The sequence below is a fragment of the Chelonia mydas genome, chromosome 6 (assembly GCF_015237465.2).
Source record: "Chelonia mydas isolate rCheMyd1 chromosome 6, rCheMyd1.pri.v2, whole genome shotgun sequence".
NCBI classification, from domain to species: Eukaryota; Metazoa; Chordata; order Testudines; family Cheloniidae; genus Chelonia; species Chelonia mydas.
In genome coordinates this window covers 10,303,629-10,322,462 of record NC_051246.2, presented here as the reverse complement: position 1 = coordinate 10,322,462, position 18,834 = coordinate 10,303,629, and the positions used below count along the sequence as shown (strand labels likewise).

Below are 18,834 nucleotides of genomic sequence, written 5' to 3'. Positions count from 1 at the left end.
TCCTGCAAGCTGCCCCAAGGACACTGGCATTGCCACAAGTTTTCTACACAGTAAGGTGGGACTCTAGTAAGCTCACCAGGAGCATCATTCTTTCTTTGTCTAATGGCACATTTGAATTGTTATCACCGGAAACGTTGTGCCGTTGGCTGGATGCCTGTGCGGTGAGACTGATGGTTGCTGACAATTACCGCTAAAAATCTCATTGTCAAAGCCTACTTAAAACGCGGTCTGAGCGGTCAACAAAAATGACCCCCAAAACCACCAGCCCCTCTCTGTGTATTTCTGTGTTCTGTTAGGGAATGACAGATTCTCCGAGCTGCCTGTTCTCCTACCCTGGTGAGTAACAAACAAATATGTTTGGGGACAAGAAGAGATGTTCAGTGGTGAGCGGGTGAGGCCGCTAGCAAACACTGTGCCCTTCCTCTAGTTATCTTACAGCTCTGGCCGCTTTCCCCACACCTGTGGCCACAGCCCTTCTGTCTTGCCAGGTAACACAGGAGCCCTTGCCTCACCCACTGTCGTAAATATAAAGGGAAGGGTAAACCCCTTTAAAATCCCTCCTGGCCAGAGAAAAAATCCTCTCACCTGTAAAGGGTTAAGAAGCTAAAGGTAACCTTGCTGGCACCTGACCAAAATGACCAATGGGGAGACAAGATACTTTCAAAAGCTGGGAGGAGGGAGAAAAACAAAGGGTCTGTGTCTGTCTGTGTGATGCTTTTGCCAGGGACAGAACAGGAATGGAGTCTTAGAACTTAGTAAGTAATCTAGCTAGGTATGTGTTAGATTATGATTTCTTGAAATGGCTGAGAAAATAGCTGTGCTGAATAGAATGAATATTCCTGTCTGTGTGTCTTTTTTGTAACTTAAGGTTTTGCCTAGAGGGATTCTCTATGTTTTGAATCTAATTACCCTGTAAGGTATTTACCATCCTGATTTTACAGAGGTGATTCTTTTTTACTTCTATTAAAAGTCTTCTTGTAAGGCAACTGAATGCTTTTTCATTGTTCTAAGACCCAAGGGTTTGGGTCTGTGATCACCTATGCAAATTGGTGAGGATTTTTACCAAACCTTCCCCAGGAAGTAGGGTGCAAGGGTTGGGAGGATTTTGGGGGGAAAGACGTTTCCAAACAACGGTTTCTCAGGAACCCAGATAAAGTTTGGTGGTAGCAGTGGAAGTCCAAGGGCAAAGGGTAAAATAGTTTGTACCTTGGGAAAGTTTTAACCTAAGCTGGTAAAAGTAAGTTTAGGAGGTTTTCATGCAGGTCCCCACATCTGTAGCCTAGAGTTCAGAGTGGGGAAGGAACCTTGACACCCACCATGAGCCCCCACACCGAGCACCTCCCAGGAGCCTCAACCCAGGAAGGAGCCTTCCCCCAGCGTCCCCTCCCAGCAGCCCCTGCCTCTCCCATATTGCTCCTTACCCCTCCCTGCTAGAGAGCCGTGGGCTCAGCTCACTTCCTGGTGCTGAGGTGAGCTGCCGCGGTTCGGCAGGCTGAGCAGGGCCCGGCGTGCTGGTGTCAGCGTGCTCCCAGTGATGGGTCGTGCATGGTAGTTACAAATTCACTGCACGTGTGGCTGCCCATGCTCGTGTCTGGCAGAGGGACATAAAACCCCAATACGTTCAGTCTTTTCACTGGCAACAGGTAAGGCAGGACAAAAACCAGGCAAGCCAATTAAAAATCATCCAGATGGCAACACTACGTGGGACCCTCCGCATCCATATCCTGATGCCCCTTGCTAAGTTTGAAACATCCCAACCAGAGCATCGCTGACAGGGCTGGGAGCCAGGACTCCTGGCTTCTAACCCAGCTGTGGACGGGAGTGGGGTCTAGTGTTTAGAGCAGGAGGCACTGGATTGCTCGTTCTATTCCTGTATCTGGGGGAGAGAAAGGTCTAGTGGATTACAGCAGAGGGGGCTGAATCTCACTGAGGCACCGTTTGCGTTTTGGGAGAATAATCTTCTCTTTATACTGTGAACTCTTTTGAGGAGGGAGAGACTGTGAATCTGTGCAGCACCTGGCACAACGGGGCCCAGATCTCAGGGTCTGTGCAGCACCAGGCACAACGGGAGCCCTGATCTCAGTTGGGGCCTTGAGGTGCTACTGGGTTGCTTCCAATAAAACCAAGCTCCCAGAGTCATTCGCCTGCCTTGTCTGAAGTCTCAGGTCACTTCAAACTGTCTCTAAATACTGTGTGTGTGTTTGTGGGAGTGAAAGGGGCTGTGCTGTCACTATGTGCTTCCACACCACACAAGGAAATGAAATCACCTTTAAAACTGATTGAAAAGGGCAAAATCAATGTCTCTGTCCTGCAGGTTTAGCCTGTGGAACTCCCTGCCACATGTGGTAATGAGGCTGTGACAGAATACGCTCTCGTATTCACACCCTACATCATAGACACCAACTTCCCCTCTGCCCAGCGGGTGCTCGACCCCGCCTCGCCCCTGGCCCTGCCCCTGCACCACCCTCGACCCACCTGCATTCCACCCCTTCCCTCAAATCCCCGTCCCTGCCCTACCTTTTCTCCACCTCCTCCCCTGAGCGCGCCATGTCCCCGCTCCACCCCCTCCCTCCTGGAAAGCCCTAAGTGCCGTCAAACAGCTGTTAGATGGCTGCAGGGGGAGGAGCGGTGACATGGTGCACTAGCGGGGGAGAGAAGGAGGCAAGGAGTGGGGAGCTTGGCTGCTGGTGGGTGCGCAGCACCCGCTAAATTTTCCCCATCGGTGCTCAAGCCCCGGAGCACCCACGGAGTTGGCGCCTATGCCCTATGTACTATTTTAATAATCTTTGTACATAGTATGCCTTGTGAGGCATAATTTGAAAACTCATAAGTTGTTGGTCAGTATCGTCCTGACAAAATGTGTGTCAACATTGTCTGGAAAGTTCTATAAGAGTTCCCCATGTGATGTTATTAACCCATGTTCCCAACCCCACAGCCCTACTGAGGCAGAAGTTGGCAAACAGGTGTGTCCTCAGGAAAGGAATGTGTGCTTGCCTGAATTTGCATTTAAGCAGTAAACAGTCATCAAGCAGGGACGGAAACAAAGGAAGCTCAAACAGATGAGGAAAAACCAGCAGGGAACATCCTTCCACATAGACTCTGTGTGCCCTAGTGCCCAGCTGCAAATGTTTTTCAACCATGGGACTGAAACTATAAAAAGGAGGGACAAACACCCCAAACCCCTTCCTGCCAATGGCATTCACTACACCTGAAGAGAGGAAGGAATTATTCACTGAACACAGAGGAAGGGGGCCTGACCTACCCAGTTTGGTCAGGAAGGCTGCTGAAAGCACGTGGTGAGACACTTTGCTTGAATCTGATACAGTTTGTTAAGTTAGGCACTAGTTAACATTTCATCTTTTATTTTCTTTGTAACTATTCCTGACTTTTATTCCTCATTTCTTGGATTCCCTTAAAATCTCTCTCTGTGTAGTTAATAAACTTGTTTTATCAAATCCAGTGTGTTTGAATTGAAGTGCCTGTTTGATACACTCTGTTTGGGGTGACAAGATGTGTGCATAGCATAATCTTTAAGAAATAATGGATTTAATATAATTTGTAGGGTCCAGGAGAGGGCCTAGCAGTACAGGACATACATTTCTGGGGGAAAGCTAAGACTGGGGGTGTGTTGGGGTCACTCTACTATATAACCCAGGCTGGTGAGAGCCTGATGTAAGCCAGGTGTGGCTGGCAGGCTGCTGCTACACACAGACACTCAGGGTGTGACTTGCATGCTCTTAGGTTCAAAGCTGGTGGGGGGGGGGAGCACAGAGAAGCCCAGCCGGAGGAAGCTCTTGGGGCAGGGAGAGGGGCAGCAGTAACAGCAGTGGCAGGAAATCGCTGCCCGGAGAAGTGGCTGTAGCGACGAGATCCGAGAGAGAGAGACTCCGCCCCAGCTCCGGGGCAGCCCAGGTGTGTGTGTGTGTGTGTTGGTGTGTGTGTGTGTGAAGTGGAGCCCTGCAGTGGTCCCCCAGCCCCGCCAGCTCTGGGGCAGCCCCAGGGTGGGAGTTTTGGGGTGGCTCTTTGAAGGGCTTAATGGTAATTTATCAAAGCAGGACTCCCCCTGTTTCCTCCCCTGCAGGCAGGATTCCTGGTCCCTGACCCCAGGATCTCCAGGATGAAGTGCGGGGATGAGCCGTGTGTCCGGGATCTCCAGGGCACCGAGGAAAGGGAGACCCTGATGGTCATTTCCACGGATGACAAAGGAGTGAGGCTGGCTTGGGCACTCTCCATGATTTAGCAGCCAGGACCCTGGAGTGCCATGCTAGAGCCATAGATGGGGAAGGCCAGAAGGGGACATTCTGGTCGGCTACTCTGACTTCCTACCAAACCCAGGCCAGAGAACCACACCCCAAAACCGTAGGGCTGGCGTCAGTGATCCACAAAGCTGGGGGAGCCTGAAAGTAGTAAAACTGGCATCAAATTACATAGGTTAGTTTGGCAATTCAGGGGAGTGAAGGGATCCCAGCAAAGCCGCCTGGAGCCCTCTGGGTTCTGTCTGGTTTTCCTCAGTATCATCTCCCGCAGGGCCCTGTCCTCCACGTCTCATTCCCAGCTCCCATCTCTGGTAGGAGCCCTCCCCTTCCCCACCCTTTCTCTGAGGGCTTTGAGGAGGGGCCAGTTCTGCTGGGGAAGAGCCTCGTCTGGATTCTCTCTATTTCCCAGCAGGTGCAGGAGCGGAGGAGAATCCGCAGCAGGAAGGGTGTGTGGGAGCGAACCCATATGGGATGCCCCAGAGCCCCGAGCGGAGAGATGCTGGCAGGCCAGGATGGCATCAGGGAGACCCCCTAGAGGAGAGACCTGATGAGTGTGAAGCTTATGGGATCCCTGAAAACATCCTTATTCTGGAAACCACCTACATGGGAGAGAGACCCTATAAATGCCTTGTCTGTGGGAAATCCTTCAGCCAGAGCTCCCACCTTGTCCAACATCAACGGATCCACACGGGGGAGAGACCCTACAACTGCCCCGACTGTGGGAAGAGCTTTAGTCAGAGTTCCCACCTCGCCCAGCACCAGTGCATCCACACCGGGGAGACGCCCTACCCATGCACTGAATGCGGGAAGAGCTTCAACCGCAGCCACACGCTGGCCAAGCACGTCCGCACCCACATGGGCTCGCAGCCCTACATCTGCCCTGAGTGCGGGAAGAGCTTCAGCCTCAGCTCCCTCCCTCAGCACCTGCGATCCCACCTGCCGGGGAAGCTGTACACCTGCTCCGATTGTGGGAAGGACTTCAGCAGCAGCTCCAACCTGGCCCAGCACCAGCGCACCCACACGGGCGAGCGGCCCTACAAATGCTCGGACTGCGGGAAAGGCTTCAGCCAGAGCTCCAACCTGGTGAAGCACCAGCGCACCCACACGGGGGAGAAGCCTTACAAATGCACCGAGTGCGGGAAGTGCTTCACCCAGAGCTCCACCCTCATCCAGCACAGGCGGATCCACCGGGGCGAGCGCCCCTACAAGTGTCCCGAGTGCGGGAAGAGCTTTGGCCTCAACTCGTCGCTGGGGAAGCACCTGAGCATCCACACCGGGGAGCGGCCCTACGAGTGCATGGAGTGCGGGAAGAGCTTCAACCTGAGTGCCAACCTCATCCAGCACCAGAGGATCCATCGTGGGGAGCGGCCCTACAAATGCCCCGAGTGTGGGAAGTGCTTCAATCTGAAGTCCACCCTGGTCGAACACCTGCGCACCCACACAGGAGAGAGACCCTATAAATGCACCCAGTGCGGGAGGAGTTTCATCGACAGCTCAAAGCTCAGCAAACATGCCAGGACCCACGTGGCAGAGAAGTCTCCCCAGGAGGTGCAGTAAGATTCTGTGTAGCAGGATCTGCAAAGGGGCTCTGTCTTGGCCCTGGTGCGACTGCTGCTGGAATAGTGGTACTGATTCTGGTGCCCACAGTTCAAGAGGGATATTAATAAATTGGAGAGGGGTCAGAGAAGAAGGATTATGAGGGGTCACTAGAATGATGAAAGGATTGGAAAACCTGCCTTATAACGATAGATTGAGCTCCTTGAGTCTATTTAGCTTAACAAGGAGCAGGTTAAGGGGTGACTTGGTTACAGTTGAGAAGTATCTCCATGGGGAACAAATCACTCGTCAGTCGAGCAGCAAAAGGTTTGACTCGATCCAATGGCTGGAAGTTGAAGCAAGACAAATTCCGACTAGAAACAAGGCACAATTTTTCAACACTGAGGGTAATTAGCCATTGGAACAATTTGCCAAGTGTCATGGTGGATTCTCTATCACCAGCACATTTAAAATCATGATTGGATGTTTTTCTAAAAGATCTGATCTAGTTCAAACAGGGATTAATTCAGGGATGTTCTCTGGCCTATGAGACACAGGAGGTCAGAGTAGATGATCACAATGGTCCCTTCTGGCCTGGGGATCTAGGACTCTGTAATGGACAACTTTTCCCATGGTGAGGCCAGAAATTAGATGCCCCAAATGAATCTATGGCTCTTGAGTTGCCCTGTGTAGAACCATAGATTTCAAGGCCAGAAGAGGCCATTAGATCATTCTAGTCTGACCTCCAGTATAAGACAGACCAGAAAAACCTCACCCGGTGTTTCCTGCATCCAGCCAAGAGGCCCATGGTTCCACTTGAACGAGGCCAAGATTTTTCAAAAGCGACTAGTCATTTAAAAAAAAATATATATTTTTTGGAACTTCTCTTTTTGGTTGATCACCTTGAGACCCCTTTTATAGGGGGCTGGTTTTCAAAAGGTGCAGAGCGCCCGCCCTCTGAAAACCAGCCCCTTTAATATGTCTCCAAGAAACTTAGAACTGGAAGGGTCACTGAGTCAACTCTGTGCTGTCGCAGGCCATCATGGAATCCTACTCGGAGACTTACCCAGATCCATCTTCAAACCAGTTAGGGTGTTTGCTCCTAGTGGGAGGCTGTTCCACAACCTCCCTCCTCTGATGGTCAGGAACCTTCTCATTTCCAGCCTATGTTGATTCCTGGCCCGTGTGTCCCCATCTGTTCTTGTGCCAACATTGTCCTTTAGCTTCAATAGCTCTTCTCCCTCCCTGGTGTTTTCCGCATGGTATATTTAGAGAGAGCAGTCAGATCCCCTCTCAGCCTGCATTTTAGGTAGGCTTGGAAGGATTAGATGTTTATTGGTAAATGCCAGTTTCACCACACACACAAACCATCAACAGAATATTTCTATCAATATTAATTGAAATTTACAAATAGGCAAAGTTCGAAAAATGCTGCTTGAGAACTTATTAGAGTCAAAATCCAGTGATTTAGATTATTGAATTGGGCTTGTTACAAATGGACCGACAAATGAACAGTAAAACCAGGTATGATCTGTTGATTTAAGGATATTTACTTTGTATATTGTGATGTGATGTTGACAATTTGTGTTTGAATGGTATATAAAACTTTTAACCTTTTGAATCTCCGTGGCTTTTGTCATTAAATAATTGTCTGACACCCCCTAATATTTTCCATACAACTGTGAAAATTTAAATAAATAATCTCAAATAATGCTTAAAAATAGGGCTGTCAAAAGATTAAATAAATTAATTGTGATTAATCGCACGATTAAAAAATTTTATCATGCTGTTAAACAATAATAGAATACTATTTATATAAATATTTGTGGATGTTTTCCACATTTTCAAATATATTGATTTTAATTACAACACAGAATACAAAGTGTACAGTGCTCACTTTATATTTATTTTTTATTACAAATATTTGCACTGTAAAACTAAAAGAAATAGTATTTTTCAATTCGCTTAATACAAGTACTGTAGTGCAATCTCTTTATCATGAAATTTGAGCTTAAAAATGTAGAATTATGTACAAAAAAACCTGCAAAAATAAAACAATGTAAAACTTTGTAAAACTACAAATCCACTCAGTCCTACTTCTTGTTCAGCCAATCTCTCATACAAACACGTTTGTTTATATTTGCAGGAGATAATGCTGCTTGCTTCTTGTTTACAATGTCACCTGAAAGTGAGAACAGGCACTGTTGTAGCCGGTATTGCAAGATATTTACGTGCCAGATGCAATAAAGATTCATATGTCTCTTCATGCTTCAATCACCATTCCAGAGGAAATGTGTCCATGCTGATGATGGGTTCTGCTTGGTAATGATCCAAAGCAATGCAGAGTACTGCATGTTCATTTTCATCATCTGAGGCAGATGCCACCAACAGAAGATTGATTTTCTTTTTTGTTGGTTCGGGTTCTGTAGTTTCCTTATGGGAGTGTTGCTCTTTTAAGACTTCTGAAAGAATGCGCTACACCCCGTCCCAATCAGATTTTTGGAAGACACTTCAGATTCTTAAATCTTGGGTCGAGTGCTGTAGTTTTCTTTAGAAATCTCACATTGGTACCTTCTTTGTGTTTTGTCAAATCTGCAGTGAAAGTGTTCTTAAAGTGCTGGGTCATCATCCAAGACTGCTATAACATGAAATATATGGCAGAATGCGGGTAAAACACAGAGCAGGAGACATACAATTCTCCCCCAAGGAGTTCAGTCACAAATTTAATTAATGCATTTTTTTTTAACAAGCGTCCTCAGAATGGAAGCATGTCCTCCGAAATGGCGGCCAAAGCACGAAGGGGCGTATGGATGTTTAGCATATCTGGCACATAAATACCTTGTAATGCTGGCTACAAATGTGCCATGCAAACGTCTGTTCTCACTTTCAGGTGACATTGTAAATAAGAAGCGGGCAGCATTATCTCCTGTAAATGTAAACAAACTTGTTTCTCTTAGCGATTGGCTCAACAAGAAGTAGGACTGAGTGGACCTGTAGGCTTTAAAGTTTACATTGTTTTGTTTTTGAGTGGAGTTATGTAATAAAAAAACTACCTTTGTAAGCTTTCACGAGAAAGAGATTGTACGACAGTACTTGTATGAGGTGAATTGAAAAATACTATTTCTTTTGTTTATCATTTTTAAAGTGCAAATATTTGTAATAAATAATATAAAGTGAGCAGTGTACACTTTGTATTCTGTGTTGTAATTGAAATCAATATATATGAAAATGTAGAAAAACATCCAACAGTTTTAATAAATTTCAATTGGTATTCTGTTGCTTAACAGTGCTATTAAAACTGCGATTAATTTTTTAAATCATGATTAATTATTGATATTATCCAGCAAAATTATTTTAAAAAACCCCAAACTAATTCTGAAAAGCCTAGTTTTTGGCTAACTAAGTGAAGCTCTTTCCGTCTCCTCTCGTAAACTAGGTACTCCATTCCTCTTATTAGGTGTTGAGCTGTATGTGTGTGTGTTCTGCCTGTGTACTGCCCCAGCTCTGCGCAGACAGCCGGCACAGCAGACCTCAAGCGAACTGCCCAATGACCACAAGATCCATTAAGGTATGAAGGCACCAGGCCAGGTTTATTGTTGACAAAGCACGGTAATAGCACCTGGCAGACTCTATGAGGATAGTAAGACACGTATGTCCGTGACAAAGGATGCAGCTCTCATACAAGGGCTTATGTCTCAGGCTCTCTTCCTACTACACCTCTGATCATCCTAGCTGCCTTCTCTAAACCTGTTCCAGTTTGAATTAATCTTTCTGGACCATGTGACCAGAATTGGACACAGTATTCCAGATGAGGTTTTACTAGTGCCTTGGTTTCTTTCCGAAATCATTAATCCCCTTTGAAAATCTTGACTACGGTATCTTTGAGAGAAGCCAGCCAGTCCAGTCTGGCTTGGAAAGTCCACCCCATCCTTTCAGGGAATTGTTCTGATGTGGTGTAATTTTACCAATGGGCAATACAGAACCAGGGATCACAGATTTAAGGAGAGGCAAAAGGAGAGAAATCTAGTTATGATTCAGTGTCATGTGAAACTTCATGACCAGGGAGCTGAGAATTTCCATTGTTCTTGAAGCAAGAGCGGCAAAGGGCCCTAGACTGGGATTCAAACCCTTGGATCCTAGCACCACCCCCTTTTTTTTACATGCCCCACTCAGCCCCTGCTGAGCTGGCTCCTTTCATCTCCCCTTGTAAACTGGTCCCTGCAGACCTCTGATCATGTCTGTTGCTCTGCCCTTGGCTCCCTGCAATCTGTCTATATCTCTCCAGGATTGTGGGGCCCAAAGATAAGCCCAGAAGGGGTCTCCCCAGGATTATATAGACAGGGACTATCCCCTCTGTTCTCAGGTCTGGGAATGGGACATGCAGCCTTTCCCCTCTAAGGGCTCCGAGCAGCCTCAGGGCCGGGGAGTGGGTGGCTCAGAGGGTGAGGGGGTTGGGGGGAATGGGATAAGGGACCTTCCCCTCTAGGAGGCACTGGCTCTGATCCAGCCCCAGGGCAGGGGACTGGCTGGCTCAGGGGGGCAGGGAATGGGATACAGGCCAGGACCTTAGTGTGTGAATCTCATTTACTGTGTTCATTAGGCCTAGTGTGAAAGGAGTTGGGTCTCAGCCCAGATAGGAACAGACAGGTGTGCGCTTGACCACAGTCCCCACAAAACAGTGGGCTCAGTGACAGCAGGGGCCACGAATCCCTGAGACATTTCTGCCTCCTCAGCTCCCCCCAGGGTTTGTGACTGAGGTATTTACCTCATGCCTGTGACCCCCTGTCCACCTCGGGCCCCAGCCTCCCACCCAATTGCCCCAGAGACACCAAACCACGACATGCCCAACTGCCATGGAACCTCCAGAGCCCAACATTCCACCCAACTGCCACAGAACCTCCAGATCCCAACACTCCCCCCCCAACTGCCACAGAACCTCCAGACCCCAGCAGCCCCCACCCAATTGCCACAGAACCTCCAGACCCCAGCAGCCCCCACCCAATTGCCACAGAAACTCCAGATCCCAACATTCCACACAACTGCCAGAGAACCTCCAGACCCCAACATTTCACCCAACTGACATGGAATCTTCAGATTCCAGCATTCCAGCCAAGTGCCATGGAACCCTCAGACCCCAATAGTCCATCGTAAATGGGCTGTGTAGCAAGGTAGCTGAAGTCCTGTTCCAGTCCAGCTGCACCGTCCTTTGGTGTAATGAGAAGGGTGGGGCTGGGCTAGGAGCTATAAAAATGAGAGCCCAAAAGCAAGCAACAATCCAGAGAGGGAGGTAGAGTCATGAATGCAGCGCTCAGGAGCAGAGCAGAGCAGAGCATGGCTGGGCTGGGCTGGGCTGGGCTGGGCTGGGAGCCTCAGGGAGGGGATGTCTGGAAGGAAGGAGAGGTGAGAAGTCCCTGGTGAGCAGGGGAGCCAAATCAGGCTGGAGAAAGCAGAGGGCCTTCAGGGGAGTCACCTACAAACTCCCCCAGGCTGGAGATCCATGGCCAGAGAGGGCTGAAGGCTGAGAGCAGCAGCAGGAGGCTCAGGACAGCTGAAGCCAGAGGGGCAGAGAGGGCTGAACTCTGGGGAAGGATGGAGGGTTGAGCCCACTGATATCTCCAGCTGGAACCAGACCTGGGAATGAAACAAGGTGGAGAAGCATCCCAGCTAGAAGGGTGCTGGAGCTGTACTGCAGAGCCGTGGTTTTGTTCATAGATCCCTCGATTCCAAGGCCAGAAGAGATCATTGTGATCATCCAGCCTGACCTCCTGTGTAACACAGGCCTGAGAACTTCCTTGAAATAATTCCTAGAGCAGAGCTTTTAGAAAAGCATCCAATTCTGATTTTAAAACGGTCAGTGATAAAGAATCCAGTATGACCCTTTTTAAGTTGGTCTACGGGGCAATTACTCACATCTCCTTGTTAAAAATGTATGTCTTATTTCCAGTCTGAATTTGTCTAGATTCAGCTTCCAGCCATTGGATCATGTTAAACCTTTGTCTGCTAGATTGAGGAGCCCATTATAGCAGATCAAGTCACCCCTTAACCTTCTCTTTGTTAAACTGAATAGACTGAGCTCCTTGAGTATCATTTTAATCGTTCTTGTGTCTTTTTTCTGTTCGCTCTGCAATTGATCAACATCCTTCTTGAATTTTGGCGACCAGAATTAGACACAGGATAGAATCATAGACTATCAGGGTTGGAAGGGACCTCAGGAGATCATCTAGTCCAACCCCCTGCTCAAAGCAGGACCAATCCCCAATTTTTGCCCCAGATCCCTAAATGGCCCCTTCAAGGATTGAACTCACAACCCTGGGTTTAGCAGGCCAATGCTCAAACCACTGAGCTATCCCTCCCCCAGCAGAGGTCGCAGCAGTGCCAAATATAGGGGTAAAATAACCTCTCTACTCCTACTTGAGGTTTTCCTATTTATACAGTGATGAATTGGCACAGGTTCCACCCCCGAGCCATGGCCCATGGTCTGATAAGAGTCCAGGCGCTATGTGTGATGAGCAGGAACCCTCCAGATGTTCAACCCATGCAACGCTCCCCAGCCGCTCCAGATGTTCTGCAGGTGACATCATTCCTCAGCCCTCTCCAGATGTTCTGAACTTGTAATAATATCTCTTCCTCTCCCCCAGACCCTTCAGATGTTCAGGACATGTGGCATTACCCCTGAGCCACCCTCTCTTCCCCCTTCTCTGGCCATTTTTGGGAATCTTTTTCTTTGCTTTTAACAAAAGCCTGATGTTGAATGATTTTCGGAAGGCTCTGTACAGAGAACACTCCCTGATTTTAGCCCCTGGCCCTGTTCTCTGTTGGGGCAACATGAGGAAATGTTCCTGGAGACCCTTTGGGGGCATATGGGCTGCAGACCCTGCGGGGTGGGGGTGAGGGGTGTCAGGAGGCAGTGGCTTGGATGGCTCACAGCACAATATGAAGCCACTTGTCCATTTTTAACCCTGCAAAAGGGGACAAGTTCTGGAGCTGTCTAGCTCAACCCTCCACCTCCTCTTGTATCAGGAGAGCTCCGTCTGGCCAGGATGGCTGGTGAGGGTCCCCCTTAAACCTTCTCTTCTGAAATACTGTCCCAGTATTGCCTGCAAGATGGAAATCGGCAGAAACAGAAGCCCACAACCTCCTTGATCGTTTACATTCCTCTAATCTCCCAGCAGAGGGCGCCATGCCCCAAGATTGAAACAATAAAGGACCAATAGTCATGCTGTAACCGCCAGAGAAAATCAACTGCAGGGACTTCCCTGTGCTGCCTGGGAGCTGTCTGGGGAGGGGAGGGCAGGGGGGAGAAGAACCCTGCTAGGCTCAGTTGCACAGACCCCCTCCTTTGCCCTGTGGTGCAGCAGAGGTAGGAGAGATCAGATCAGATGTATCCAACATAGGCTCCCGCACCAGTGGGATGTGGGCCAGGAGTGGGGTGGTGGAGTATAGTCCCTCCCTGGGGACATGGTATTATGTTCTGTAGGTCTTGTTGTTTAAAGGCAGGTCTCTCGGAGGCAGCATCCCTTGAGACACACTTCTCCAGCTGGGAGGTGAAAGACACTTATTGCTAGGGCCCTACCAAATTCACAGTCCATTTTCATCAATTTTGTGGCCAGAGGGTTTTAAAATTGGGCAGTTTCACATTTTCACGTTTACATCTGACATTTCACAGTGCTGTAACCGTGGCAGTCCCAACCCAAAAGGTACCCAGAGATGGGTGTGATCTCCCTCCCTGCCCCCAGCAGCCGTACAGGTGAAGAGGAAGTCCTGTCCCTTCCCAGCCCAGCTGGGCCTCACAGCTAGGAGCTTCCGGCTGGGGCACTTCCAGAAGTATGGGGAAGATCTCATGAAAGGAGGGTCTCAGCCATGCTGGCAGAGGGTTTTGGGGGCAGCAGTACCTTGTTAGCCAAGAGGGGATTTTGTTTGTGCACTGAAGCTCTGGACTGGGCTCAGATTTTAGGGCACCTGTCACCCATTGTGTCCTGCAGTCCTGTTTGCTGCCTGTGACTCTCTGCCCTTCGTTACACTAAGAGCGGCTTCCTCTAGAAACGACTCTAGGTGCTGTGTGTCGTGTGGAGCTGTGCACAGGGTGTAACCGGTGCGCTGGGGTGTACTGTTGCTGTGGGAACAGCAGGCTTTGTCGGGGTGATGGAAGCTCCCTAAAAGTGTGTGTATCAGGGGCACCGTCGCCTGAACCATTAGCCCACTCCCCACGTGGCCTGTTCCCCTGAGACCCTGCCTCTGGGCTGCCTCTTTCCCTGAGGCCCTGCTCCTGAGCCACCTCTTCTCACAAAGACCCCGCCCCCCCCTTGCTCCTCTCCACCCCCCCACCACTCACCTTTATGGTTGTAAAAAGTGATGGGACCAAGGCCTTCTAGTCCCCCCTCTTCCAGGACCCCTGGAGCTGGTGATGCTGTGACTGTCCAGGGGACCAGGGCTGGGCACTGCCAGGGGGTGCTCAGAGGGGTGTTCCTCTCTAAGCTGCAGAGAGACAGCAGAGCATGTGTGGGCGGAGAGGGGAAGCCGTGTGTTGCCTGTAGATGGGAGTCGGAGAGCTGGCCCCCAGCTGGAACAGCCACAGCTGCTTCAAGCTAAGGGCGGGTTCCTCATAACCCTGGATCTTCCCAGGGAGTGTCACACATCGGGAGTGGGACAATGACTTCACAGGCAGAGGCGGATTGAGATCTATTCAGCTGTGTGTGTCATAGACCCTCTACCATGCTCACAATAAGATTTCCCCTCCAACTTGTGAGGCTGGGGCTGGTGATTTGGCATGAGGAAGGGACGGGATCTCCTCCTGCTGTTGAGATCCACAGCAGCCCTTCCTTTCCGCCAGGGCACTGAGCTGGCACACAGAGAAGAGGGTCTGGGACAGAGCCAGGAGTCAAACCCAAATCTCTTGACTCAGGGCCACACCTTAGTCCCCAGACCAGTTGGAGTCCTTTCCTCTAGGGTGGTGCTCAGCCAGTCTGGGGACTTTGACCTCCCCGCACAGCTCCCTACATTGGGCAGTTCCCAGGATGCTGTGGACAGCTGTGTTTGTTCCAAGGTCTAGTCCTCACCTCGGATCCATTCTCCAGGGACAGAGGGAGTGTGGAACCTGTGGAGAAGAATCACGGCCACCATGAAATCGTGGAGAGATCCTCTGCATCAAGGTGACCCTCACCTCAAGTGAAACCCCACTCACAATCAAAGTCTCCTCTTCTGTATGTTCTGCTGGAGGGCTCTCGGGAGGCCTCAGGGATTTGGGGTGGCAGCCGGGACCGAAGGCTCTCACATGTCACTCAGTCCAGCTCCCAAACTTACCTACATTCCATGTTAGAGAGTCTCACGTCTTGTTGCTTCTATCGGCCAAGCTCATTGCACCCTCCAGGGGCTCCAACTGCCCCCCCCCCCCGGCTCCCTGTGTGCCCCTCCCGTCCTCCTCTATTTCAGGAGTTACTCCACCCCTTCCCTCCTGGCAGGGGCTCTGTGTGTCCCCCATTCCCCACTGACTGACAGAGAAATGCCGTGGAGTTGAGGGTAAGATCTCGCTTTGCTCGGCCAACAGGCTTGGGTTGTGGGACCTCACTGCCCCACCAGGATAAAGCAGCCCAAGGAGGAGGCAACAGAGCCATTTGTAAATGGCGCTAAAGCTTCCTACTTCATTAGTTATTTCTATTACAGCCACACCCACAGGCCCACCCCAGATCAGGGCCCCATTGTGCCAGGCGCAGGACACACCCAGAGCAAGGACAGTCCCTATCCCAAAGGGCTTACTAGGGAAAATAGAAATGGCAGGAGGGTAAACTGAGGCACAGAGAGGGGAAGGGACTTCCCCAAGGACACAAAGCCAGTCAATAGCTGAGGCAGGAATACAACCCAGGACTGCTGACTTTGAGGACCACATGGCCTCTTAGGCCACGTCTACACTACCTGCTGGATCGGCGGGTAGTGATCGATCTACTGGGGATTGATTTATCGCGTCTAGTGTAGACTAGATAAATCGATACCCGAGCACTCTTCTCATCGACTCTGGAACTCCACCGCCACGAGAGGCGGAAGCAGAGTCGATGGGGGAGTGGCAGTGGTCAACTTGCCACCGTGAGGACGGTGAGGTAAGTCGACCTAAGATACATCGACTTCAGCTACACTATTCATGTAGCTGAAGTTGCGTATCTTAAGTCGACCCCCACCCCCAGTGTAGACCTGGCCTTAGTCTTAGTTCATCCTGCCTTGATACGTTTATGTGAATCCTTCATTTTGTGTCTCTATCACACTCTGCCGCCCACAGCTGGGCAGACAGGGGTGAGGGATTCGTAGAGTTTATAGCCAGAAGGGACCATTCTGACCACCCGGCCCGACCTCCTGCATGACCATGGCCAACGACCCTCACCGAGTGATTCCTGCAGCCAGCCCAGAACTTCTGGTGGCTCTAGAGTGGAACTTTTACAGACAGTCGTCCAGTCTTGGTGTAAAGACTCCAAGTGATAGGGAATCCACCATATCCCTCGGTGAGTTGTTCCAGTGGTTAATTCCCCCCACTGCTAGAAATTCACACCTTATTTCCAGTCTGAATTTGTCTCCCTTCAGCTTCCATCCTTTGGATCTTGTTAAACTGTCTTCTGCTCTATTTAACAACCTTCTGAGAAATCTCCCCACATGGATACCAGGGTCACGTCACCTCTTAACCTTCTCTTGGAAAAGCAAAATAGATCGAGCTTCTTCGATCTCTCAAGTTAGGGCAATTTAAGGAGCGTTGAGTGTAAGACATGGAAGGTTATCCCATGCTACTCGCCACCGGTGAAGCCTGAGCTGGAGTGCTGTGTCCAGTTTTAGGCACTACACTTTAAGAAGGATGTGGCCAAACTGCAGAGAGTCCAGAGGAGAGCAACAAAAACGCTAAGAGGTTCAGAAAACCAGACCTGTGAGGAAAGGATAGAAGAACAGGGCATGTTTAGTCTTGAGAGGAAGGCTGTGGGGGGACCGGATAACAGTCTTCAAAGATGTTAAGGGCTGTTATAACGAGGACAGTGATCAATTGTTCTCCATGTGTATTGAGGGCAGGACAAGAAGGAACTGGCTTAGTTTGTAGCAGGGGTGTTGTAGGTTAGATATTAGGAAAAACTTTCTACCTCTAAGGCTAGTTTAGCCCTGGGACAGGTCACTGGGGAGGGTGTGGAGTCCCCATGACTGGAGGTTTTTAAGAGCAGGTTGGACAAACCCCTGTCAGGGACGGTCTAGGTTTTCTGGGTCCTACCTCAGTGCAGGGGGCTGGACTATTTAGTCTCTGGGGTCCCTTGAAGCCTAACATTTCTATGATTTCTGAATGGTGGAGGCCAGACTTGGGCACAGTCTCCAGTCATGGTCTCCCCTAGGCCGTATATAGAGGTGACACCCCCCTCCCTGTTCCGACTCAATACTTTCCTCTTTATAGTTCATCCTGTGATCCTCTTAGCTACAGCCATGCTCTGGGATCTCTTGGTCAGGTGGTTAACCACTGTGACTAAGGCTGCAGACTTGTCATGGCATCTTTGATCCAGCATCACGGTGCAGTGGTGGGAAATGGGGTGTAGAGTCACAGGTGTGAAAATTCAACAATACTTCTTTAAATCCTATAGACATAAATTCCTTGTCCATGCCCTGCCGAGGGGCAGCCTGCAGCAGCAACCTCTGCCCTGGCAGAAAACCCCTAATCCTGGCCTGGTGTGGAGGGGGGCCCTGGGAAGGGCGGGGGGCCTGGAGAGCAAACCCACCCCACATTCACCACTCAGTGGTGGCTCCTGCCCCACCAGGTTGTAATGTCCCTCACTCCAATTTGGCTTGGCTGCCTCCCCAGTTGCGCTCAACCTGAGTGGGGCTGCGACCCCGTGAGCCAGGGTGCAATGCCAAGAGTGGGAAGCCGGGCCCAATCCATAGTCTATGAGAATTCTTGGATTCCCTGCTGATGCTGATCTCTCACATAGCAGCATCTGTGGGTAACCTTTTCTACCATTTCCGGTAGGCTAGGATGCTCCATCCCATCCTGGTGGACAAAGACCTCTCAGTTATTCACCTATTCACCACCTCTTGGCTGGACTACAGTAATGTGGTGGACCTGGGCATGAAACCAGCGGTGTTTAGAAAACACCCTCTCCAGCTCTTCCGCCTGGGCCTCCCCTCTACATCAGGTAGGACTGTCTCTCCAATCCCTCCAGCCCCTTGGACTTCCTCTCCACACTGGGCTGGCTACCCCTCTAAAACCTTGCTATGACCCACTGGTTGGGAAACGTTGCTTTATTAAAATCCTGGACACACTCGCAAAAATATCTCAGTCACAAATCAAAATCAGGGCATCCTATGAGCTTTTTAGTACCATGACATGCCCACAGCCCTAACCACACTCCCTACTAGCTTTCCAGAGTCACTGCTTTCCAGGGTACAGGCCCCCATCCAGTAAATGTGAAAGATATTCTCGTTGTTCCTGGATGTACAGCTTTGCATTTGGCCACCTTAAAACACGTCTGTGACTCTGGCAGACCAGCTGCCAGCTCATGCCAAGGCCCCCAGGCCTCATTGCACACTGACACATGCACAGCTGGGAACCGGTCTGGCTCACCTGTGCATTAGCATTGATACATTAGGTGTTCGATTTTGAAAAGTGTGTGTCGTGTTTAGACTTTATGAAATGCTTGTGTAAATTGCTGCAGGCATTGATCTCACTGAAATGTCTGTACCCCAAGTTATAAGGTTATATTGTGGACACAGACCATGGAGAGCTTTGCCTCATAGGTTTGACAGGCAGCAGCCCCATGGCTCCTGATTGGCTCCCTGTCCCATAAATCCCAAGAGGTGGTCCAGGAAGTGTCCAGGCAACAGCATGGCTCTTCAGTAGCTGCTACGACTGTTCCTGTTCTATGCCTTGGAACTCCTGGCTTGACCTCAGCTTGATTTGGACTCACCAGGCTAAACCACCGCCTCTTCCAGTACGGGTCCGAGGACACAATGAGTATGAGGTGCATGAGATACTGGACTCAAAAATCAGACACAGCTCCTTATAGACTGGGAGGGCTCTGGCCTGGAAGAACAA

General features: G+C 50.0%; 1 protein-coding gene across 1 annotated transcript; it reads left to right on the top strand.

Annotated features, from left to right (window-relative positions):
* The first annotated feature begins 4,711 nt into the window (after positions 1 to 4,711).
* Positions 4,712 to 7,417, top strand: LOC102937701 (zinc finger protein 572). Its single transcript, XM_027834764.3, has one exon. The coding sequence runs from the start codon at positions 4,728 to 4,730 to the stop codon at positions 5,811 to 5,813; it is 1,086 nt and encodes a 361-aa protein (XP_027690565.2). The 5' UTR covers positions 4,712 to 4,727; the 3' UTR covers positions 5,814 to 7,417.
* Positions 7,418 to 18,834: the final 11,417 nt, after the last annotated feature.

Bases quoted from the DNA above. Each gene is read 5' to 3' on its own strand.
- LOC102937701 (XM_027834764.3), top strand. From the start codon at position 4,728: ATGCCCCAGAGCCCCGAGCGGAGAGATGCTGGCAGGCCAGGATGGCAT.